This window comes from Thalassophryne amazonica, chromosome 17 (assembly GCF_902500255.1).
Source record: "Thalassophryne amazonica chromosome 17, fThaAma1.1, whole genome shotgun sequence".
NCBI lineage: Eukaryota > Metazoa > Chordata > Actinopteri > Batrachoidiformes > Batrachoididae > Thalassophryne > Thalassophryne amazonica.
Window position 1 is genome coordinate 36,619,412 of NC_047119.1, and position 26,000 is coordinate 36,645,411.

At 42.8% G+C, this 26,000-nt stretch overlaps 1 protein-coding gene across 1 annotated transcript in view; it reads right to left on the reverse strand.

The window, feature by feature from the left end:
- Positions 1–2,012: 2,012 nt before the first annotated feature.
- The window catches only part of atp2a2b (ATPase sarcoplasmic/endoplasmic reticulum Ca2+ transporting 2b), an 84,111-nt gene continuing 60,123 nt past the window's right edge, over positions 2,013–26,000 (reverse strand). Inside the window, exons 11-24 of the mRNA XM_034192961.1 lie at positions 21,302–21,390; positions 20,993–21,095; positions 20,726–20,857; positions 20,481–20,600; positions 19,738–19,956; positions 11,208–11,331; positions 10,893–11,104; positions 10,435–10,655; positions 10,144–10,346; positions 9,828–9,913; positions 9,556–9,689; positions 9,234–9,351; positions 3,187–6,407; positions 2,013–2,932 (exon numbers count right to left, since the gene is read on the reverse strand). Coding sequence (XP_034048852.1) covers positions 6,135–6,407; positions 9,234–9,351; positions 9,556–9,689; positions 9,828–9,913; positions 10,144–10,346; positions 10,435–10,655; positions 10,893–11,104; positions 11,208–11,331; positions 19,738–19,956; positions 20,481–20,600; positions 20,726–20,857; positions 20,993–21,095; positions 21,302–21,390 — 2,034 coding nt within the window. The 3' untranslated portion in view covers positions 2,013–2,932; positions 3,187–6,134. The remainder of the gene's footprint in view (positions 2,933–3,186; positions 6,408–9,233; positions 9,352–9,555; positions 9,690–9,827; positions 9,914–10,143; positions 10,347–10,434; positions 10,656–10,892; positions 11,105–11,207; positions 11,332–19,737; positions 19,957–20,480; positions 20,601–20,725; positions 20,858–20,992; positions 21,096–21,301; positions 21,391–26,000) is intronic.

Genomic DNA, 26,000 nt, shown 5'->3' on the forward strand with positions numbered 1-26,000 from the left:
GCGTCAAGACAGAAAACTTAAAGCAATGTCTCAAAAATCGAAAAATGCACAACAAAACAAATGAGGAATGAATGGGAGGAAACTGGAGTCAACGTCTGTCACCGAACTGTAAGAAACCGCCTAAAGGAAATGGGATTTACATACAGAATAGCTAAATGAAAGCCATCATTAACACGTAAACAGAAAAAAACAAGGTTACAATGGGCTAAGGAAAAGCAATCGTGGACTGTGGATGACTGGATGAAAGTCATATTCAGTGATGAATCTCGAATCTGCATTGGGCAAGGTGATGATGCTGGAACTTTTGTTTGGTGCCGTTCCAATGGGATTTACAAAGATGACTGCCTGAAGAGAACGTAAATTTCCAGTCATTGATGAAATGGGGCTGCATGTCAGGTAAAGGCATTGGGGAGATGGCTGTCATTACATCATCAATAAATGCACAAGTTTACGTTGATATTTTGGACAATTGAAAGGATGTTTGGGGATGATGAAATCATTTTTCAAGATGATAATGCATCTTGCCATAGAGCAAAAACTGTGAAAACATTCCTTGCAAAAAGACATAGGGTCAATGTCATGGCATAGGGTCAATATCAACGAGCAGATGTGATTTGATGCAGGTGTTAGTTTTGGGGATGAAAATTTACAGGGTGATTCCATAATTTTTTCCTCAGAATTGAGTGATTCCATATTTTTTTCCTCTGCTTGGTCTAAAAAAGTAAGTTACTGACTGCCACAATCTTTTTTCTTGATTTCTTGTAGTGTTTCTTAAAGCCAGAAAGTTGCCATTTGAAATGACTTTAGTTTTGTGTCATGTCTGTGATCTGCTTTTTTTCTACAAAATTGAACAACTGAATTAACATCCTCCGAGGCCGGTGATTCCATAATTTTTGCCAGGGGTTGTAAACGTATTTCAATTCCGAGCATATGTTCAATTCTGACCATATGTTGGAAAAGACTGAAACTTCAAGTACTTCAGACAGGTTCAACGTTGGGCCTATTTCAAATAGAACTTTGGCAAGGGGGTGGGGGGACCCAGTGTACAGGACTCCACAAGGTATTCAAGGATGAGACCATACTTAGTATTGTAGATTACAGTGCATCTGGAATGTATTCACAATGCTTCACTTTTTCAAAATTCTACACATCCCATGACATTAAAGTTTTTTAATTTTTACAAATTTATTAAAAATAAAAACAAAAACTAAGAAATCACATGTACGTAAGTATTCACACCCTTTGTTCAATACTTTGTTGATGCACCTTTGGCAGCAATTGCAGCCTCAAGTCTTCTTGAATATGATGCCACAAACTTGGTGCACCTATCTTTGGGCAGTTTTGCCCATTCTTCTTTGCAACACCTCTCAAACTCCATCAGGTTGGATGGAGAGCGCCTGTGCACAGCCATTTTCAGATCTCTCCAGAGATGTTCAATCAGATTCAGGTATGGGCTCTGGCTGGGTCACTCAAGGACATTCAGAATTGTTATGAAGCCACTCCTTTGATATCTTTGCTTTGTGCTTAGGGTCACTGTCCTGCTGAAAGATCAGCCATCACCGCAGTCTGAGGTCAAGAGCGCTCTGGAGCAGGTTTTCACCCAGGTGGACTCCAGTTAAGCTGTAGAAACATCTCAAGGATGTTCAGTGGGCACAGGATGCACCCGAGCTCAGTTTTAAGCTTCTTGGCAAAGGCTGTGAACACTTATGTACAGCACATGTGAAAAATCTTAAAAAAAAAAAAAAAGCATTATGGGGTATTGTGTGTAGAATTTTGAGGGAAATAAGTTTACATCCATTATTGAATAAGGGTGTAACATAAAATGTGGAAAAGTACAGCACCGTATACTTTGTTAAAACCTTGCAAGTTTGAGGTTGGTCTCAGACTTCGATGCACAGATCAAGCAGTTTAATCCTGCTAAACTTTCCAGTTAAGGAAGCAGCTGCTCCATGTCAACATCAACTATCCACTTAAAAAAAATCTGTACTTCTGAAGGAAATGTCCAAATAAACTGACTCAAATACTATATTTTATTAACCTGAAATCACAACCTTAATGCATTCGCCATCATTATTAGTCTCCAATAATGATCTTTACATATGGTTATGGTTTTTCAACAGGTGTCGCTGAGGGGACTCCACAGGCCCCCCTCACATTAGATCACAGTTTTACAGCAGTTCATAAAGATACATAAGAATTACGCAGAGGCAACAAGGAAGAGAGAGAAAATAACAGGAACTGTCATATTGCAAGATAAACGTGTCCCTCTGCGGTCCTGATTGTAAAGGACCAATTCATCAAAAACTAAACTGTTTGGCCCAAACTCAAAATCAAAGGGGTTGGAAACAAAATTAAATATAAGTAGAACACAGTCGAGCTCAGCAAGAACTTAAGACGTCTCGCCATGTCCCACTATTGTGCAAATTACCCAAACACAATAAGTGACATCCCAATATGTACGATATCAATCTTAAAACTAATTTGACAATTGTACATTATAATCTATAAATACAAATTGCAAAGCCTACGTACAGCTGAAATACATGCATTAGTTTATTATACACGATGTACAGCTAAGACCTTTCAACCCAATGTTATAGATTTTCTAGGTGACCACTGGAAACAAGATCTTCATGCAAGAGGGAACACCGAGGACTTCCTCGCCACACAAAACTCAAACGTGTCCTATAACGTCTAAACATCAGAGGTATACAGGTTTATGTAACGCGTGTCATTGTACAACATGAGGCAAGACTGGCCGCCCGGGAATATTCGGTCGTGTGATTGCGAAAGCATGTCCTTTGTTTGGTCTGCAGGAACACAGATGCTGCAGGTGGCCATGGTGAACTGTGCACGGTGACAGCGAGCACACGCACTGGATTTCAGCTCTGCGCCGCTGTCAAACCAACACCAGGTATTTATAAGAGCCAACCTAAAAAAAAAAATAATAAAAAAAAAATAAATAAAAAAAAAGGAGAGAAAAGCAAAATCAGTACGAGAGAAATGTTTTACACGTCACACAGGATTTCAGAATACAAGTGTCAGAGGTGAAAAGAACAGCGCACTGTGACATTCCTGTTCTTTCAACCACATATCAAAATCTCATATTTTACAAGTCTGAGCTATGAACTAATCAATAAATACATGTAACTGTAGTGTGGATGGAAAGAAGCAAATGATACTCACGCTAGTGACAATGGAGCCAACGGATGGCATTGAGGAAGAAAACCACAGTCGTAAGTGGAACACAAACAGTGCAAACAAACCCACACCTCTCCCCACTAAAACCATGCGTTAAATGGGGCTGTTTTCTCACATGTGGAGAGCTCCACGCAAAAATAATGGCTAGGTGGTTTAAGGTTAGTGCTGCATGGAGCATGAAACATGATCAGGAAGTATGGCATGACATGCACTAGCTGAAAGTACAATTTTACTGCAACATCAGCATCTCCTGCCTGTCATGTACCAAGCAAACTGAACCATTCTTAGGTCTGGTATGACGTGTATTCAAGTATTAATATGCACAGTCGGATCCATGAGTATTTCGACAGTGGCCATTTTTGCAGTTTTGCCTCTGTGCGCCACCAAGCTAGACTTGAAATTACACAGTCAAGATGCACTTCTAGTGTAGACTCTAATTCGGTAAATGTAGCAAAAATACCCATTTAGGAATGTGTTACTTGAGTGAGTGGTGAGGGGAGCAACCTAAAAACACCTAAGGAGTTGTAGGGTTGCTGTGATTATATAAATGATGCACAGTGCAAGCTTTATCTGTTGTACCACCAGTCACAGCTTAATCATGGAGTGGATCAAATCTAGGCTCAAGTCTCGCATGTGCTTTCTGGCAAACCATAGCTGAAACTTCACATCTTTAAGAAAAGTCCTTTTCTGTGCTACTCCACTAAGCTTTGTAACTGACAACAGGCAAAAGTTACATGATGCAGTTAGCCAAAGGCAAGCAACTCCTTCACAGTTGTCACTAGTGACTTGATAGCATCCCTCACTTGTGTTTCCTACGTGCCCAGTTAAGTTTTTGAAACTTTGACAGATTTACTGCAACTGTAGTTATATAGCGCCAAATCACAACGCTGCCACAAGGCGCATGCATGGATAAGGTCCAACCTTACCAGCAGCCCCCCTCCGAGCATGCACATAGGCTTCAGTGGTAAGGAGAAACTCCCTCTGGTGTTTTTCAAGAAGAAACCTCAAGGAGATCACACTCAGAGGAGCAACCCACTGCTTAGGCCAGTTACAAAAAGTGCACAATGGTGCAAAGTCCATCTTAAGGCCAAGCCCAGCCCAAGAGTTCAAAGGTGTAGAGGTGGATCAGAATAACTGCAGTCCTCGGCAAGGTAATGTGCCATTCCTGGCGAGAGTTCCCGAAGGCAACATCAGCTACTCCAGTCCTTTATCTCCAGCACTGGAGGGACACTAAATAGTACCACACAGGTTTTGTTTCTTAATGTCCAAGACATTCAGTGACTTGGAAACATTCACATACCTGTTATCTGGCTCATCTAATCCTCATATTTAGTTTGTACAAGTACGTATGGCCTCTGAAACTGGAGGGATGCTAAAAATGGCTGCAATTCCTAAATAGCTAATGTAATCTACACTGACAGTACAGATCAACTGTTTCATTTCAACTCCAATATGGTGGTGTACGATGCAAAATCTAAAAAGTGTCTCCATGTAAACACTTTATGGACACAACTGTCAACACTGAATGTGAATGTTGAAAACCCATCTGCCTGAGTCATAACAAATAAAGACAAAATAAATAACACTTTGATTCAAAGGGTTCACAAGTATATTTTATCTTTTAAGTTAAAAAAACAACAAAAAAGAACCTTTTTGGGGGTCTTAACTTACAATCAAAGTTCAGTTCAAAGTACTTGTGAGTTAGTATTTTTCTTCTAAAGATTTCAACATTGCTGTCCTTTGAATCAAGCAACATGGGGATGGTTATTAATTATTCTCCACACAGTTCTGTCTCAGAAACAAAAAAGATAATGAGTGTCAAAAACTCATACAAACAAAATTTTTTTTAAAAAGGTTTGAGGGAATGACAATTTTGTTCATTTTCTGCACAAGCAAACACCTCAGATGTTACACATGAGCGAGAATGCAGACTGTGGAAAGTCGCAAGGAAAAGCATCAAGATGTACAAAAAACTTCATACTGAGGTAGCTGTGCTCTGCCCAGTGCAGAAAAACTTATTTCAAATCAAACTTGTAAAAAAAAAAAAAAAAATCACCAATTAAACTCTTATGTGTTTAACATGAGGGGTGGGGGGACATACATCATTAAATTAGTCATGAGAAACCACATACAGTTCATGCTTGGTCACAGGACACGCGGCTTTTGTTTTGCACCATCCCCCCCCCCACCAAATGGAGTTGTGAAATGTTTGCTCCCAAACCTTTCCCCGTCCTCCGCAGCCACACAGAGCTTGTCCTTTCTGAAAGAGTTCTGAGTTTATACTGAAGACACAATGGTAAACATTTGGAGAAAAAAAATAATAAAATTATGTATAAGACACGCTGGCCAAACAATTTACAAAGCCATTAAAAAAACACAACAAATAAACAGCTGAATAAAATAGTGTTAATTTTGTACAAATCTGATTTTTCTTTTTCTTTGATTTTCACGAATAAGGGCAGAGAAAATAAGTTGCTCTTGTTACCGTAGTGACATAAGAAACATGATATCTCTAAATTATTAAAAATATAAACCTTAAAGGTAATATTGACATTAATAGATTTCAAATCAGCAAGAAAGTCCACAGCTACAGGAGTGATGGTCTTCTAACACTCACATTTAAAGCCTCGGCCCAACTGGAACACGTGTGACTTTTCCATGTTAGAATGTTATACTGGTTACGTCTCATGTGGTAAGCTTGGTCTTTCTCATCTGCACGCAGTAGGAACGCACAAGCACACACACTATTTCTACAAATGTGTGTGCACACACACACACACACACACACACGTATATACACACACACACACACACACTAGCTATGCACATATAGGAAGGCAGAGAGGGAGGAGGGAGGAGGGAGGAGGTTGAGCTGTGGCAGTGGAGGGCGGGGGGGATAAGAATGGAAAACTCAAAAGCTGTGCTCAAGTCAGTCAGGACCAGAACATGTCGGCCAGGTTAGTGTCGGTGCTGTAGATCCAGAGGACCAGTGGGAATGAAATGGCCACAAAGGGCCAGGACACGCCCTCCATACATGCAGACAGGAAGCAGCCTTTGGTGCTGTCGAGCTTGTCCAGCTCTTTACCGGGATCCAGGTAGTTCCTGGCGGCAAACTTCAGCAGCTCATCCAGCAGGATGACGGGCAGTGAGATCTTCAGCACCATCAGCCACTGCGTCAGATTCAAAGGTGTGATCTGGAAGATCATCTGTCAAGAGGCACGCAAGAAGATCTGGTGAGATTTAAAGCTATAAGGTCTTCCAAATTTAAGAAAACTTGGAAAAAAAAATGTTTTTACCAAAATCCAAGCATTATAACGTAGGTTTATTTTTGTAACATACTGCAAAACTACAGATCATTTGAATGAGGACATATTTATTGGGGTGGGGTTCCATAGTGAATATAGTCTTTTCCTTCATCGCCATCTTGCAGACTAACTACAGGAGGAAGTGCGTGTACAGATACGTGAGGTTTTGAGAATACTGTTGACCCATCTTACATTAACATCGATAAGATTTCTTGTAAATGTCTTCCAAAACTGCCAAATGTTGGTCATAGCATCCGATCCCTTGAATTTCTTCCCCTCAGGGGTTTAAAGTCTAAATTCTTTCTAGACGGCATGAATTTTGATCATATTGACAACATACAACCCCAATTCCAATGAAGTTGGGATGTTGTCTCAAATATAAATAAAAGCAGAATACAGTGATTTGCGAATCCTTTTCAACCTATATTCAATTGAATACACCACAAAGACAAGATAATGTTCAAACTGATAAACTTTATTGTTTTTGTGCAAATATGTGTTCATTTTGAAATGGATGACTGCAACACATTTCAGCAGCAACAAAAGACTGGGAAAGTTAATGAATCCTCAAAGAACACCTGTTTGGAACATTCCACAGGTTAACTGGAAATGATTGGGTATAAAAGGAGCATCCCCAAAAGGCTCAGCCGGTCACAAACAAAGGTGGGGCGAGGATCACCACTTTGTGAACAATTGTGTGAGAACAAGGTTTCTCAACATTCAATTGCAAGGAATTTAGGGATTCCATCATCTGCAGTTCATATCATAATCAGAAGATTCAGAGTATCTGGAGAACTTTCTACATGTAAGCAGCAAGGCCAAAAACCAACATCAAATGCCCGTGACCTTCGATCCCTCAGGCGGCACTGCATTAAAAACAGACATCACTGTGTAAAGGATCTTACCACGTGGGCTCAGGAACACTTCAGAAAACAATTGTCAGTTAACACAGTTCATCGCTACATCTACAAGTGCAAGTTAAAACTCTACCATGCAAAGCAAAAGCCATACATCAACAACATCCAGAAACGCCGCCGCCTTCTCTGGGCCCGAGCTCATTTGAAATGGACAGACGCAAAGTGGAAAAGTGTGCTGTGGTCTGATGAGTCCACATTTCAAATTGTTTTTGGAAATCATGGACGTTGTGTCCTCCGGACAAAAGAGGAAAAAGACAATCCAGATTGTTACCAGCGTAAAGTTCAAAAGCCAGCATCTGTGATGGTATGGGGGTGTGTTAGTGCCCATGGCATGGGCAACTTGCACATCTGTGATGGCATGGGGGTGTGTTTGTGCCCATGGCATAGGCACTAACACACCTGTGATAGCACCATCAATTCTGAAAGGAACATCCAGGTTTGGAGCAACACATGCTGCCATCCAAGCGACGTCTTTTTCAGGGACGTCCCTGTTTATTTCAGCAAGACAATGTCAAGCCACATTCTGCACGTGTTACAACAGTGTGGCTTCGTAGTAGAAGAGTGCGGGTACTAGACTGACCTGCTTGTAGTCCAGACCTGTTGCCCATTGAAAATGTTTGGCACATTATGAAGTGCAAAATACGACAACAGAGACCCTGGACTATTAAACAACTGAAGTCATACATCAAGCAAGAATGGGAAAGAATTCCACCTATAAAGCTTCAACAATTAGTGTCCTCAGTTCATAAAAGCTTATTGAGTGTTGTTAGAAGGAAAGGTGATGTAATACAGTGGTAAACATACCACTGTCCCAGCTTTTTTGAAACGTGTTGCAGCCATCCATTTCAAAATGACCAAATATTTGCACAAAAACAATCAAGTTCATCAGTCTGAACAATAAATATCTTGCCTTTGTGGTGTATTCAATTGAATATAGGTTGACCAGGATTTGCAAATCATTGTATTCTGTTTTATTTGCATTTTACACAACGTCCTAACTTCATTGGAATTGGGGTGGTATTATGAAACCTTTAACTAAATGCTAAGGAATAAAATTATAGTGGTGCCCAAGAAAATCTTAAAATACCCAATGGCACTATAGCTTTAACATTTCATCGTGTCAGTGTTAACACTTAAAGTAAAAAAAAAAAAAAAAAGGTTCAAATCAAGGCTGCAAACCTGAGCGGAAACATTTTAGTGTATAATCTGGCAGCAATCAACTTTAATTTTTCTCCAGTTTTACTGCTGCTATCAAAGTCCAACCAAATCTAACTCTGACCTGTTTGTTACTGAGCTTTCCAATGTGCAAACAATGAGAGCAGCTGAGCGATGCCACCAGAGGGAGTCTGAGAGACTACAAACCATTTAGTTGTGTGTGCCAGCTTCCTGAATAACACCAGGATCTGAGCAGAAAGGTCAGTGACCACAGAAGGTAAACTGTGTTTGTAATAAGATATTTACTGAGCCTGAGAGGAAACTGCAGTGACACAGGTCAAAGTGAAATTTAAAAAGGGTCTCCATTAGCCCTTGATTGGCTGAACACGCCTGAACATGCTAACCAGCTTTCAGCAGAACAGAGTGACAAAAATGTGCAAGTCAGGGTGTCCACGAGGACCTGGGTTTGGAACCACTGCAGTGGAAGACTTGATCAAAACTCAAACAATGTTGGTATTTTGTAAGACTCTCTGCTCTGCTCACAGCTGCTTAACTTAGCCAGGTTACATGGCAGGTGCTCTCCAGGAACAGGTTTGGAGACCACTGAGGTACAGCATCAAATACTTTGAGGCAACAAAAACTGAGCATTTCTTACCGGCAGGGGCTCCACATAGAGGATGAGGAAGTGAAGGGACATGGAGAGGCAGATGGCTCCCAGCAGCCACACATTCTCCCAGGGGGGCATTCGCAGCAACGACTGGTTCTCCGACACGCTGAACAGCAACATGAACAAAAACGGACATTTAATAAATACGCAAAAAAAAACAAACCTATCAGAGTACCCCTCAGCCACAAACAGTGTGTTCATTACACTGCAAAACACACAGACATCAAAACAGAAAGCTGGTCCCACTGAAGAACATGAAGAAGAAAAGTACTAACCTACTGAATTAGTAGAATCTGGGACTAAAACTAACCTGTTCAGGGCGTTACACATCTCAATGGTGACCAGCACAGACAGAGCCATGGTCATAGGGTAAGGAGACTCAAAGATCTTACAGTCCAGACCCTGGAATTCTGGATTATCTGTTCCACACTGCAGAAAATGGCTCTACAACAACAAGAACAATTATTTTACAAATACATCATTACGTTGTTATACTTCATGGAATACATAAACCTTTCCTTTTTCCTGGTTTAAATTTGCATATCATAGTCAAGTGACAAGCAGCTCAGCTGTAGTTGGTACCAGCTGGTAGAAGGTGATCCTCGGACCATCTTCAGCAGCAACAAACCACCAGGCAGCAGCACCCACAGTGGCAGCACCCACATAACCTGTGTGCACATAGCAAGAAAACGTCACACACGGTTACACAATGACCCATTCAACTTTGTTTTCAATTTAATTTTTTCCTTTGTGATGTGTAATTCAACCCTGAACTCTCATGGAAGTTTGGCTCCTGTTGGTTTTGGCTTCCACAGGCATCAGCTATTATTTTTCAACATCATTTGTTTTCAAATATTTGGTGAGACTTTGTATTATCTTTTTTCTTGTAAACACTTACATCCAATTGCGAGGTATCTGAAAAACAGCCATCCAGAAATTAGAGGCTCGCGGGCGTTACGCGGAGGCTTGTTCATGATGTCCAGGTCTGGTGGGTTGAAGCCTAAGGCGGTGGCAGGCAACCCATCAGTCACCAAGTTAACCCACAGCAGCTGGACTGGGATAAGGGCTTCAGGGAATCCCAGAGCTGCAGTGAGAAAGATACTACAACACCAAAAACACAACATTATGAAATGGTACCAGAGGTGATGAGTTTTTGCTGTGTGTTTTTATATAAACCAGGCTGACTTACCACACAACTTCACCCACGTTTGAAGAGATGAGGTATCTTATGAACTGTTTCATGTTGTTATAAATGGCTCTGCCTTCCTCCACCGCGGCGACAATGGTGGAGAAGTTGTCGTCGGCCAGCACCATCTCTGAAGCAGTCTTAGCCACAGCCGTACCAGAGCCCATGGCAATGCCAATCTCAGCCTTCTTAAGAGCAGGAGCATCATTTACTCCATCACCAGTCTGAGATATATGAAGTCAAGGATGAATTAACTCCAAACATTATCACTTAATTTGAAAAGAGTGTGACAAGTTCCACAGAGATTATTGAAATCTTGTATAGTTTTGTTGGAAAATCAGATTAAAAACTTGACAAGTGCCGGTAATACAATAATACAGCATGTCATTTAAAGCTCTGAGTGCCCAATCTGCTGAAGCAGACTCCAGAAACATGAAGCTTTTGTTTGTTTGTTTTCTTACCATGGCTGTTATCTCATCATAGGACTGCAGGTATTCAACAATCTTTGATTTATGTGAAGGCTCAACTCTGGCAAAGCAGCGGGCTTTGACCACAGCTTCTCTCTGGGCAGCAGGCGATAGATCATCAAATTCCCGGCCAGTGAACGCCATGCTGGAGACGTCATCGTTCTCGCCAAAAATACCAATGCGCCTGCAGATAGCTACTGCTGTCCCTGAAAGATGAGAACAGATGTGCTGGAATACAGGCAAGTGCTGGCAATGTTTTTTTTTTTGTAGATCATTCTGTGAAATTTAAGCAAATGATTCTTCACACACCCTTGTTGTCTCCAGTGATCATAATCACTCGAATGCCTGCAAGACGGCAGAGTCTGATCGAGGCTGCCACCTCTGCCCTGGGAGGATCCAGCATGCCCACACAGCCAACAAATGTCAGATCAGTCTGCGTGGAGGAGGAAGCAAAACAGATGCAACACTCACAGTCTCTTGTTCAATTTCTTAAATAGCCATGAATACATAAATAATCCAGGTTACAGGTCAGCACACCTTAAACAATTACCAAAAACAAAAGGCATAGCTCACAACGATGAACACATCAGGGCAGAGAAACTGCTCAACACCAGGATCATTAATGAGTGCAAACACGAACCACTTGGAACAACGCATTAGGTCAATGCCATTTACACTTTCTGCTATTTGGTTCACATTCTAATTCGGACACAAATCGATGGACTTCTGGACTCTTTCTGTGAAATTATGCAACGACTAATGGTATATACAAATAATGAATGTTTGTGAGTGCAATGGTAAGAATATTTCATTCGGTGAAAGATGAAATGTTCCATTCAACAATTTCATCTTTCACCAAATGAAATATTCTTACCATTGCACAAATGAAAAAAACATTCATTCTTTGTTTTATATAACACCTATGCGTGAGTTTTTCCACGCCTGTCGGTTGCGTCATTCGCCTGTGGGCAGGCTTTGACTGAGCACTGGTCCACCCCTCTCGTCGTTTCATTGCGAGGAAATGGCGGAATGATTTGGGCATTTTTTTTGCTTATCTCTGCTTTCAATGCTTACCAGCCCAGTGAGTATAAGAGAAATTGTGGAGAGCTGGGCATGTCCCAACTTGTCCCCAGGCACTCCGAAACGAAGGTGTTCCTTTGTCTCGCTCGATCAGCGAATCGGTCCTGACGTGCGAAGCCTCCGCGCGGCTTTCCATGACAAAATCTCTTGTTAAAAGTGAAATCTGCTGGAAAATGGCTGATGTCCAGCTCTTGTGTTAACCAGAGAAATTGCTCACGACGGTCCCAGCGCCACACAGCCATCCGTTTAGAAATGATGTGGTGTTTTCTCCCTCTCGATGGCGGCTCGGAGCGCGGCGCGCCGTGCGCCATTGTGGGGCATCGTTAAAGCTGTAGTAACAGTCTTTATTCTCTGTGAAGCCCGTAAAATTTTCACCGAAAGCCAGATAAATGTTTCGAATGGTTTCCAGCTGCTTGTCTCTAACAGTTTCTGAAAAAATTCTGATGGAAAAAAAGCCCAAATCATTCCGCCATTTCCTGACGATGAAAATCCGACGAGGGGGCTGGACCACTTCTCCCACAAGGCGTGCTCACAGGCGAATGACGCAACCGACAGGTGTGGAAAAACTCACGCATGCGCACGAAGGTTCAAGCTTGGCTGACGTAAAAACATATGAATCAAATCCATATAGTTTTTGAAAAAAATAAAAAGGTACGATACTTTTCTCACAGACCTCGTATTTCTTATTATTACATGGGAAACAAGGAACCAGTAGATTCAGTAGATTCTCACAAATCCAACAAGACCAAGCATTCATGATATGCACACTCTTAAGGCTATGAAACTGGGCTATTAGTAAAAAAAAAAAAGTAGAAAAAGGGGTGTTCACAATAATAGTAGTGTTGCATTCTGTCAGTGAGTTTGTCAATTTTGTGGAACAAACAGGTGTGAATCAGGTGTCCCCTATTTAAGGATGAAGGCAGCACCTGTTGAACATGCTTTTCTCTTTAAAAGCCTGAGGAAAATGGGACGTTCAAGACATTGTTCAGAAGAACAGCATAGTTTGATTAAAAAGTTGATTGGGGAGGGGAAAACTTATATGCAGGTGCAAAAAATTATAGGCTGTTCATCTACAATGATCTCCAATGCTTTAAAATGGACAAAAAAATCTTGGTTTCAAACCAACAAAATTAATGCCTCGCAGATGTGAAGAAATCATGAAAAACTGTGGTTATACAACTAAATGCTAGTTTAGTGATTCACAGGATTGCTAAAAAAGCAGTTTGAACATAATAGTTTTGAGTTTGTAGCATCAACAGCAGATGCTACTATTATTGTGAACACCCCCTTTTCTATTTTTTTTTTTTTTTTACTAATAGCCCAATTTCATAGCCTTAAGAGTGTGCATATCATGAATGCTTGGTCTTGTTGGATTTGTGAGAATCTACTGGTACCTTGCTTCCCATGTAACAATAAGAAATATACTCAAAACCTGGATTAATCTTTTTAGTCACATAGCACTACTATTATTCTGAACACTACTGTATATAGTACCTTTCACAGACAAGGGAAGTCACAAGGTGCTTCACAAAAGGCACACAGATAAAAATTCTGAGAAAAATACAATATACATCACAATAAAATTGTGTGTGTGTGTGTGTTAGAAGAATGAGCAACGTCAAGCTTGTTCAAATCGTCGTCCGTCACAAAAACAAACCCTGCCATGTTTGTTTTAAAGCTAAGCGCCATTGTCGCAAGTGTGAGCGTGCAGTGGTTGGCGCATGAAATAGCACGAATTGTATAGTACCAAAATTGCACACTACACAGCACTATTGCACAGGAAATGGAACACAGTGACAAATGGTACGAATAATCCATGTCACGTGACATACTACAAGCCACCAATCAAATTCATTCTAATATTTAATGGACATGTTGCACGTTTTTTTAATATCCCAGTTAGCAACACAACATCAAAGTATTCATGATTGTAAGTCTCTTTGCGTACGTGCGGTAATAATTAGTGGTCTCCCTGAGCAAGTTAACAGGTGCATTTTCGGAAAACGTCTCACTTGGCAATTCTCGGCATGACGTACATTTTAGAATGAGCAGAAACATCCCAATGAGAGACAGTGAAACAAACCTGCTCCATCCGAAAACGAAACTTCTGAGCTTTTATTTGAAAGTGATGGCTCAGATTTACAGAGGAGACAACACACTTCCCCTCGAAACACTTAACTTTTACAGAGTCTGTCAGATTTTGAAAGTGCAGTGACGCTGCTGTTTGTGTCACAGGATGCTGGTTTACTGCTGCTGTGATCATGGACATGGTCTCCATCACGCTGTTTTTACAGACTGCTTGGACATGCAGACGTATGTCTCATATTGAAGAAGGGGGGAGGGGGACTCAGAAGATGCTATTTTCAGGAGATAATGGGCTCTCTATCTAATGTACCACAATCGTGAGAATTTCAGCTGAAGGCAGAGCTGCATTGGATTTTATGCGCAAGATCAGAACCTTTGGACAAGTGGACCTGGACATTATTCTCTGGCAGGTACCCATACCTGAGGACTAGTGGAACTTGAAAATGATCTCTGGCTGCCCATCCGATTGAGGGCTAGTGGACCCTTTCCTTGGCTGTTGATTGCGCACAGGGAGCCTTCTTTAATGTTGTGTGATGTTTTTATTTCAAAATCTTTACAACAGGGTGAGTGGGATGTTAATTTTTTTTCGTCTTTTGGTTTGTGTTCCTTTCAATGAAAGTAAAGTGTTTATTTTACTTTGAGAGTCTTGGCTGTGTGCAGCATGCTGTTTTAACGGCAGCTCAGCTATTTTACTGCCACTGTGAACATGGATGTGAAATATCACAGATCTGATCACATCTGTCTGATCATCCATATTCATAAACTCAGAGTATTGAAAAGGACCCCAATTTACATAGACTTCTGGCTGAATTTGAACAATATATAAGCAGTATTAACGTTGCCACGAACATGGGGAGAAGAAGAAAACTAGAAGGGTGGAAATGAGAGTGGGGACTTTGAATGTTGGTAGTATGACTGGTAAAGGGAGAGAGCTGGCTGATATGATGGAGAGGAGAAAGGTAGACATATTGTGTGTGCAAGAGACCAAGTGGAAGGGAAGTAAGAGCAGGAGCATCGGCGGTGGGTACAGTTGTTGTACCATGGTGAGGACAGGAAGAGAAATGGTGTTGGGGTCATTTTAAAGGAAGAGTATGTTAAAAGTGTGTTGGAGGTTAAGCGAGTGTCTGACAGGGTGATGAGTGTGAAGTTGGAAATTGAAGGAGTGATGATGAATATCATCAGTGCATATGCCCCACAGGTAGGTTGTGAGATGAAGGGGAAAGAAGATTTCTGGAGCGTGTTAGATGAGGTGGTGGAAAGTGTGCCCAAGCATGAAAGAGTGGTGATAGGAGCAGACTTGAATGGGCATGTTGGTGAAGGGAACAGAGGTGATGAGGAAGTAATGGGTAGATATGGTATCAAGGATAGGAATGGGGAAGGACAGATGGTAGGTGATTTTGCAAAAAGGATGGAAATGGCTGTGGTGAATACCTACTTTAAGAAAAGGGAGGAGCACAGGGTAACATATAAGAGTGGAGGAAGGTGCACACAGGTGGATTACATTCTTTATAGGAGATGCAAGCTAAAAGAAATCACAGACTGTAAGGTGGTGGCAGGAGAGAGTGTCACTAGACAGCATAGGATGGTTGTTTGTAGGATGACTTTAGAGGTAAAGAAGAAGAAGAGAGTGAGAGCTCAACAAAGGATCAGATGGTGGAAGCTGAAGGAGGAAGACTGTTGTGTGAAATTTAGCGAGCAGGTGAGAGAAGCACTAGTTGGAGGGGAAGCAATTTTGGACAACTGGAAAAGTACTGCAGATGTGGTGAGGGAGACAGCTAGGGCAGTACTGGGTATGACATCTGGACAGTGGAAGGAAGACAAGGAGACTTGGTGGTGGAATGAAGAGGTCCAGGAAAGCATAAGGAGAAAGAGGTTGGCGAAAAAGTTTTGGGATAGTCGGAGAGATGAAGAAAGTAGACAGGAGTACAAGGAGATGCGGCGTAAGGCGAGAAGTGGCAAAAGCAAAGGAAAAGGCATATTGCGAGCTGTACAAGAAGTTGAATAGTAAGGAAGAAGAAAAGGACTTGTACCGATTGGCCAGACAAAGGGACAGAGCTGGAAAGGATGTGCAGCAGGTTAGGGTGGTAAAAGATGCACATGGTAATGTGCTGACAAGTGAGGAGTGTGTGCTGAGAAGCTGGAGGGAATATTTTGAAGAGTTGATGAATAAAGAAAATGAGCGAGAGAAAAGGCTGGATGATGTGGTGAGAGTAAATCAGGAAGTAAAAGAGATTAGCAAGGAAGAAGTGAGGGCTGCTATGAAGAGGATGAAGAGTTGAAAGGCAGTTGGTCCAGATGACATTCCAATGCAGGCATGAAAATGTCTAGGAGAGATGGCAGTAGAGTTTCTAACGAGATTGTTTAATAAAATCTTGGAAAGTGAGAGGATGCCTGAGGAGTGGAGACAAAGTGTGCTGGTTCCTATTTTCAAGAACAAGGGTGATGTGCAGAGCTGCAGTAACTACAGAGACATAAAGCTGATCAGCCACAGCATGAAGTTATGGGAAAGAGTAGTAGAAGCTAGGCTTAGAAAACAGGTGAAGATCTGTGAGCAGCAATATGGTTTCATGCCGAGAAAGAGCACTACAGATGCAATGTTTGCTCTGAGAATACTGTTGGAAAAGTACAGAGAAGGACAGAAAGAGTTACATTGTGTGTTTGTGGATTTAGAAAAAGCTTATGATAGGGTGCCAAGAGAAGAGTTGTGGCATTGTATGAGGAAGTCTGGAATGGCAGAGAAGTATGTTAGGGTAGTGCAGGACATGTACAAGAATAGTGTGACAGCGGTGAGATGCGGAGTCGGAATGACAGACTCATTCAAGGTGGAGGTGGGATTACACCAAGGATCAGCTCTGAGTCCTTTCTTGTCTGCAGTGGTGATGGACAGGTTGACAGATGAAATCAGACAGGAGTCCCCATGGACTATGATGTTTGCAGATGACATTGTGATCTGTAGTGAGAGTAGAGAGCAAGTTGAGTCTAGTCTGGAGAAGTAGAGATATGCTTTGGAGAGAAGGGGAATGAAAGTCAGTAGAAGCAAGACTGAGTACATGTGTGTGAATGAGAGGGAGCCCAGTGGAATAGTGCAGTTACAAGGAGTAGAAGTGGTGAAAGTAGATGAGTTTAAATATTTGGGGTCAACTGTTCAAAGTAATGGAGAGTGTGGTAGAGAGGTGAAGAAGAGAGTGCAGGCAGGGTGGAGTGGGTGGAGAAAGGTGGCAGGAGTGATTTGTGACCGAAGAATATCAGCAAGAGTGAAGGGTAAAGTTTACAAAACAGTAGAGACCAGCTATGTTGTACGGTTTAGAGACAGTGGCACTAAAAAAGACAGGAGGCAGAGCTGAAGATGTTGAGATTCTCTTTGGGAGTGACAAGAATGGACAAGATTAGGAACGAACATATCAGAGGGACAGCTCAGGTGGGACGGTTTGCAGACAAAGTCAGAGAGGCGAGATTGAGATGGTTTGGACATGTGCAGAGGAGGGACCCAGGGTATATAGGGAGAAGGATGCTGAGGATGGAGCCACCAGACAGGAGGAGAAGAGGGAGGCCAAAGAGGAGGTTCATGGATGTGCTGAGAGAGGACATGCAGGTGGTTGGTGTGACAGAGGAAGATACAGAGGACAGGGTGAGATGGAAACGATTGATCTGCTGTGGCGACCCCTAACGGGAACAGCCGAAAGACAAAGAAGAAGACTCTCCCAAATGTCATACAACTGTCTATCTCTATAAGGAACTTTTTAAAGAGAATTAATGTTGAATGTGCTTTTTTAACCATGTCAGCTGTTTTACTGCCTTTGTACATGGACATGGAATGTCTGACCGTTTTTCACAGGCAAATGACACATCCACACACGCATGCACCCACACACACATATATATATATACGAGGTCTATTAGAAAATTATCCGACATTTTTTTCAAAAACCATATGGATTTGAATCACGTGATTAAATCAGACATGCTTGAATACTCGTGGGCATACGAGAGTTTTTTCACGCCTGTCAGTTACGTCATTCACCTGTGGGCAATCTTTGAGTGAGGAGTGGCCCACCCTCTCGTCGATTTTTTCATTGTTTAGGAATGGCTCAGAGACTGCTGCTTTCTTTGATCAAAATTTTTTCAAAACTGTAAGGCACAACTGAGTGGACACCATTCGATAAACTCAGCTGGTTTTCGGTAAAAATTTAACAGCTGATGAGAGATTTTGGTGTTTAAGTGTCGCTTTAAGGACGGCCCACGGCACCTGACGGCAATCTGCGCTCTGAGGCGGCGTCGTCAGCCTGTTTCAAGCTGAAAACGTCCACATTTCAGGCTCTGTTCACCCAGGTCGTCGTCAGAGAACAGAGAAGTTTCAGAAGAAGTCGGCATGAGGAGTTTATGCAGACATTCCACTGTTAAAGGAGATTTTGTAATGAAAGAACGTGCGGGCAGATTCGCATGTCGGGCCGGACCCGACCGCGGGGGGTCGCCACAGGAAAAACACCTCCACTGGAAACCTTAACGGATAAGTTGGAACATGCCCAGCTGTTAAACAATTTCTCAGATACTCACTTGTTGAAAGCCATCAAAAGCCGCCTGAATTTTACAAATGGTTTTCAACACGGAGGTGTTTTTCCTGTCGCGGCGCAGACGCATTTGCAGCGTTGTCACGGAACCGACTTGGCGAATTTGCCCGCACGCTCTTTCATTACAAAATCTCCTTTAACAGCGGAATGTCCGCATAAACTCCTCATGCCGACTTCTTCTGAAACTTCTGTTTTCTGACGACGACCTGGGTGAACAGAGCCTGAAATTAGGATGTTTTCAGCTCGAAACAGGCAGACGGACGCCACCTCCGACCGCGCGGATCCGCTTTGTGAGCTGTCCTTAAAGCGAAAGAAACTCCACAATCTCTCATCAGCCGTTAAATTTTTCACAGAGAACCAGCTGAATTTCTCGAATAGTGTCCACTCGGATATCCCTCACCGGTCCTGAAAAAATTTTGATAAAGCAACGCGCGCCGTCTCCAGCAGCGTCTCAGACAAAGGATTTCAGCCGAGAGGGCTGGACCAGTGCTCACTCAAAGCCTGCCCACAGGTGGATGACGTCACCGACGTGAAAAAACTCACGCATGCGCACGAGGGTTCAAGCATGTCTGGTGTAATCGCACGTGATTCAAATCCACATAGTTTTTTTTTTTTTATAAAACTGCCGGTTAGTTTTCTAATAAACCTCGTATATCTATATATACACACATACATACATACACATATCTATCCCCCCCCACAGTTACATACAACACATAAGTGTTTTGTTTTGATTTTAACAGGCTGCATTCATGACTCTTGGCCATGCAGGTGCACTAAACCTTCTCAGGGCTGCTGCTTTTATTGTGACTGCAAATTCTCATGGCACTGCGGTGGGATGCTTCTAATAGTCACGTCACCATTGTCAGATGCACACAAGTATGAGTACTTTGTTTTTGGAAGTCTCCGTAGCTGTTTGTTGTGAATGCTGTATATGGAAGTGTACAAAGTAATCCCGGTGGATCATCGGATGGTCATGAACAGCCTAAATCATCAAAACTGTTATGATTTCAGTGCAACATGTCCTTTAAAACACTGACCAAAGTGATATTCAATCCAAACCATTGGCAATAAAAGTTTGCTTGTTTATTTCGAAACACGCCTACCTCATAATCAACAAAGCGGGAGGAGTCTTCTAATGCCAAGCTGTCCTTGTTTATGGGGTTGTCTCGGGTTGCCAGGGCCAGACAGCGCAGGGTGTCCCTGCCTGTACCATATTCCCTGATGACGGACATGAGTTTCTCCTTGATGCCATGTGTCAGGGGTACCTTGTTGCTGCCCACACGGATGTGTGTGCACCTGTCAATCACTCCCTCAGGAGCGCCCTATTATCATGCAGACAAAAGAATTAAAAAAATGAAGTCACGCCAACATAAATCAAGCAGAAACATAAGCTGCACTTACTAACACCCCCAACTCAACTTTATAGGTCAGAATTTATGCAGTTAGGGAATTTTTTTGGGGGGGGCGGGGCTTTTTAATAGTTTTGTGCTAATGCCCACATACAAAAAGTCTTCAGAAAGATGGAAAGAACTTCTTGCTATTACTAAACACTCCCACCCCCTTGTGCTCAAAAATATAATAAAATGGGGTGAAAGATGAAACAACCATTTTCAATAAATGTTATTTATTGAAAGTACAATTCTAATCGTTACACGTTACTGCCATCATGCTTAGTCAAATATTGTCTTTGGATAGTTTATCACTGATATGATTAACACTGTAACCTTTTGTAAAAAAATGATGGAATGGATTAAAAAGATCAAAGAAACAGACAGTTTAATAAAATCCAATGACAGCAGTCCAACCATCATACTCATGGACAACCATATTTAAAATAATGCCTTACTTTTACAAACATTTTGCCGACAGAAGAGCGGGCCTTATTAGGGGTACAGTACACAGACATAGACTTCCGATCTCTGGAAAATTCCAAAGTAAACTCCTTCTTCATCAGCTGCCTGATCACCTAAAGATGTTGCGAAATGCATGAGCAAAAACTATTTTCTTGCCTGCTGAACAGAAATGTGTCCTTTAAGATTTCAATGAAATGTCTGCGTCTGACCGACTCGTTAAGAATTGAATGCTACGTACAGAATTACAGGCGCTGGCTCTCTCAATCTTGGATAGGCCGTTAATGTCCGTATCAAACACGTTCATCTTCTCCACTAGGCAAGTGAGCGCAGTCTCTGTGGCCTCACCAACTTTCTCATACGCACCTTTTGTCTGGACACAAGTAACAAAAAAACAAAGCACAGAGCTCAATTTTACCATAACAGAGCAAGAAATAACACATTAAGTGCTGTGAACTGAACAAATCTGCACAATTGTTTTAGGAACGTGAAAATACACAATACTAACATCATTGTAGTCCAAAGAGGAATCATTGCAGAGTGCACAAATGGAGGCCAGCTCCACCAAGGCATCGTACTGAGAACACTTAACTGGTTTTCCATCTAGGAGCCTGAAACAAAGCACAGAAATTAATCAGATGGAGTGAGCCTGTTCCTGGGCTAGTAAACGTCACCGCGTACAGTCAGTTGGAACACATTAAGTATTCTGCTGACAGAAATCAAAGCACTGTCCATTTAAAACACATTTACTTATTAGTAATAAAGATGTTGATACAAATTAAATATTTACATTTGTAGAGAGAGAGCGGATACTTACACTTGCCCATCTGGAGCATATGTCGAGCCTGTAACAGTGAATTCCTTTAAGGAACAATTATCACCTTCTACTCTGTCAATGATAAACATCTAAGAAAGACAAAATGTACAGAGAAATTATTCATAACTCTTATTAACAAATACATTGATTTTGTTCATAAAAGACTAATAGTAGCATCAAGAATTTACAACTTCTCTTTCTGTTGTGTATTTGGGCCTAAACGGGAAAACCTTGCTGACTTACTGCATCCAACAGGTGGCAGCATATCATTACCTAAAGGGGTACAACTCTGCTAAGTTTAAGACATTAAACAGAGAGCAATAATGAAATGCTGAGCCAAAGCAGATACAGAACAGACTTGTGGAAAGATCCATAAATGTCACCCAACAATTACAAATCAAAACCAAATTCTGGACTTGTGATGGGAATTTTTCAATCCATTAGAATTGTATACCTCAGACACGATTACGTTTTTCTCTCAATGCTGACATGTTTTACTGACAGTTCCACATGGCTAAAACGTATGTGTTATTAGCCCAACAACCGGCCCTGAATTGGGCCAGATACTGGCCTCTTTCTCCTAGCCTGTGATTGGTTGGTGGCCGAGACGCCGACATCAGCCCATGCATCAGCCTCACGATGTGGCACGAGTGCTGCTCTCCTATTGGTAGTTTAGGAGAAGGAATTCCAGCGCTGCTCTCCTATTGGCCGTTTAGGAGTGGGAAATCTCACTCCAAAATGGAGGCCAGTATCCGCCCCAATTCATAGCTGGGGTGGTTGTTGGGCTAATGCGTTATCTGCGCAGACACTAAATTTTAATACATGCTCATTGTGCACCTACTTTATACTGGTCACTGATCAGCACAGCGTTACTTCCGCGTTCGGCTGACTGACAGACTAATCGAACTTGCTGCATCGGCGATAACAAACAAAGACCACACAGTGTTCTGAATAGACGACAATTTTATTAAACAAAGGTACTCCTGGCAATTTTCTCAACGGATTTGGACGTTTCACAAAATCGACCCCCGGAACTGTCAAATCCACGGAAATCCGCGGAAAAATCTCATCCCTGTAATTTAACTTGGCTTTTATTTGACCAGGTTAGTCCCATTGAGATCAAGATCTCTTTTTTCAAGGGAGACCTGGACAATTATAAAGTTTCCAATTCACCTAACCTACATGTGGGAGGAATCCAGAGCACCCAGAGGGAAAACATGCAAACACTAGGACACATGCAATCTCCACACAGAAAGGCCACACGTGGGAATCGACCTCATGATCTTCTTGCTGTGAGGTAACAGTGCTAACCAAAAAGCCACTGTGCTGCCTAAAAACCTCTGTGGAGCTACATTTTTCTAAGCAATTGATAAATAATCAGTCCATTAAGAAGAACATAATAGCATTGAGATCAATAAAATCTCAATTCCCATGACTAGAATGCAGGGATGAGAATCGGCAAAGAAAAAAAAACATCTAAAAATCAGCAGGGGCCCGGGGGGGTGGGGGGGGGGTGTCTGCCACAGGCCCCCAGCAGGGTCCACAGGTTTTGAGCATTTTAGAGACATTTCAGGGGCCAGAATTTTTCTGGGCCATTTCTGAGATCAGTGTAAATCTGTTGAGAATTTTTTTTTTTATGGGGGGGGGGGGGGGGTGCACGAGTCATCCGTGAGAGTTGAATCTTTCCTCATATGCATGGGAACCATAATAGCGCTGTTGAAACTGGCTAAAACGCGCAACGTCATTGGTTACTTTTTCTACAACAGCAAACTTTCAGCCAAACAGAATCTATGTAATATCTAGACAGACCTAATTTCATGAATTTCCATTTTATATTTTTTGTATGTTGGGGTATGTGGAAACCTGACTAACAAAATAATCTGTGTATGTAGACCTTTCAGTGACACCTGCCTCGTGCTATAGCACATGTACTTACTATAAATGCCATAGCATTGGACAGATATTACTGAACTTGCCAAAACTATTCTTAAAGTCTTTCCTTAACCTGCAATGAGCTCTGTAATACACTTGAAAGATATTAAAACCTATCAAAACAACATCTGTGGTATAAAAACAGACTTTAATATTTACATGTGAAATGTATGCTTACAAATTACTGCACCATAATAAATTCTGAAATCACACCATGCGAGTTTGCACCCCGACGACTTATGTCAGTCACCAGGAAAACCCCACAGGCACATACAACATAGTAACATTAAAAAGCAACACATCCTGTGCACCAGCTGTACCGTAGTCTATGAAATTCATCAAAACATGTAGGAAGTATTTTAGCCATAAGGTTAAGTGAGAGGGGAAAGTGCTGGCTTTTTAAATACCGAAAAGACACTGGACTCATTGAGAGGATTTAGTACTGCTATAACAGACTGATGCAGCAGGTGGCAGTAATGTAACAGGATGTAAAAGGATGTCGGCTGCCATTATACGTCACAAAAGAAAGGGTTCATTTGTTTTGCTTTTCTCCACAGTCATGTTTTCAGAAAAAGCATGTTTCGTGTCAAAATAAAGCCATATATACATTACATACACACACACACACAGACACACATTACATACATACACACACACACACACCCCCCCTGGCAAAAATTATGGAATCACCGGCCTCGGAGGATGTTCATTCAGTTGTTTAATTTTGTAGAAAAAAAGCAGATCACAGACATGACACAAAACTAAAGTCATTTCAAATGGCAACTTTCTGGCTTTAAGAAACACTATAAGAAATCAGGAAAAATAATTGTGGCAGTCAGTAACGGTTACTTTTTTAGACCAAGCAGAGGGAAAAAAAAATGGAATCACTCAATTCTGAGGAAAGAAAATTACGGAATGAACATCCTCCGAGGCCGGTGATTCCATAATTTTTGCCAGGGGTTGTACACACACACATACATATATACACATCCATCCATCCATTTTCTTCCGCTTTATCCGGAGCCGGGTCGCGGGGGCAGCAGTTCAAGCAAAGCTGCCCAGACCTCCCGATCCACACACACCTCCCCCAGCTCCTCCGGGGGAACCCCAAGAGGTTCCCAAGCCAGCCGAGAGATGTAGTCCCTCCAGCGTGTCCTGGGTCTTCCCCGGGGCCGCCTCCCAGTGGGACATGCCCGGAACACCTCTCCAGCGAGGCGTCCAGGGGGAATCCGGAAAAGATGCCCGTGCCACCTCAACTTACTCCTTTCGACGTGGAGGAGCAGCGGCTCGACTCCGAGCTCCTTCCGAGTGACCGAGCTCCTCACCCTATCTCTAAGGGAGTGCCCAGCCACCCTGCGGAGGAAACTCATCTCGGCCGCTTGTATTCGTGATCTCGTTCTTTCGATCATGAGCCAAATCTCATGACCATAGGTGAGGATCGGAACGTAGATCGATCGTAGCTTTGCTCCCCTACTCAGCTCTCTCTTCACCACGACGGTCCGATACAACGATCGCATCACTGCAGATGCTGCACCGATCTGTCTATCGATCTCACGCTCCATCCGTCCCTCACTCGTGAACAAGACCCCGAGATACTTAAACTCCTCCACTTGAGGCAAGGACACTCCACCGACCTGAAGAGGGCAAAGCACCTTTTTCCGGTCGAGAACCATGGCCTCGGATTTGGAGGTGCTGACTTTCATCCCGGACGCTTCACACTCGGCTGCAAACCGCCCCAGTGCACGCTGAAGGTCCTGATTTGACAAAGCCAACAGAACCACATCATCCGCAAACAGCAGAGACGAGATTCTGTGGTTCCCAAACCAGACCCCCTCTACACTCTGGCTGCGCCTAGAAATTCTGTCCATAAAAATAATGAACAGAACCAGTGACAAAGGGCAGTCCTGGCAGAAGCCAACGTGCACTGGAAACAGGTTTGACTTACTACCGAACCAAGCTCCTGCTGCGGTCGTACAGGGACCGGATAGCCCCGAAGGGACACGGTCGAACGCCTTCTCCAGATCCACAAAACACATGTGGACTGGTTGGGCGAACTCCCATGAACCCTCGAGCACCCGATGGAGCGTGTAGAGCTGGTCCAGTGTGCCGCGATCAGGTCAAAAACCACACTGCTCCTCCTGAATCTGAGGTTTGACCATTGGTCGAATTCTCCTCTCCAGTACTCTGGAATAGACCTTACCGGGGAGGCTGAGGAGTGTGATCCCCCTATAGTTGGAACACACACTCCGGTCCCCCTTCTTAAACAGAGGGACCACCACCCCAGTCTGTCAATCCAGAGGCACTGTCCCCGATCGCCACACGATGTTGCAGAGGAGTTTCAGCCAAGACAGCCCCACAACATCCAGAGACTTAAGGTACTCAGGATGGATTTCATCCACCCCAGGAGCTTTGCCACCGAGGAGCTTTCTAACCACCTCGGTGACTTCCTCCTGGGTAATGGAAGAGTCCGCCTCTGAGTCCCCAGTCTCTGCTTCCTCTTCGGAAGACGTGACGATGGGATTGAGGAGATCCTCGAAGTACTCCTTCCACCGCCCGACAACATCCCCAGTCAGGGTCAACAGCTCTCCACCCGCACCGTAAACAGTGCGGGTGGAGAGCTGCTTCCGCCTCCTGAGGCGTCGGACGGTTTGCCAGAATCTTTTCGAGGCCGACTGATAGTCCTCCTCCATAGCCTCCCCGAACTCCTCCCAGACCCGAATTTTTGCCTCTGCGACCACACGGGTTGCGGCACGCTTGGCCTGCCGGT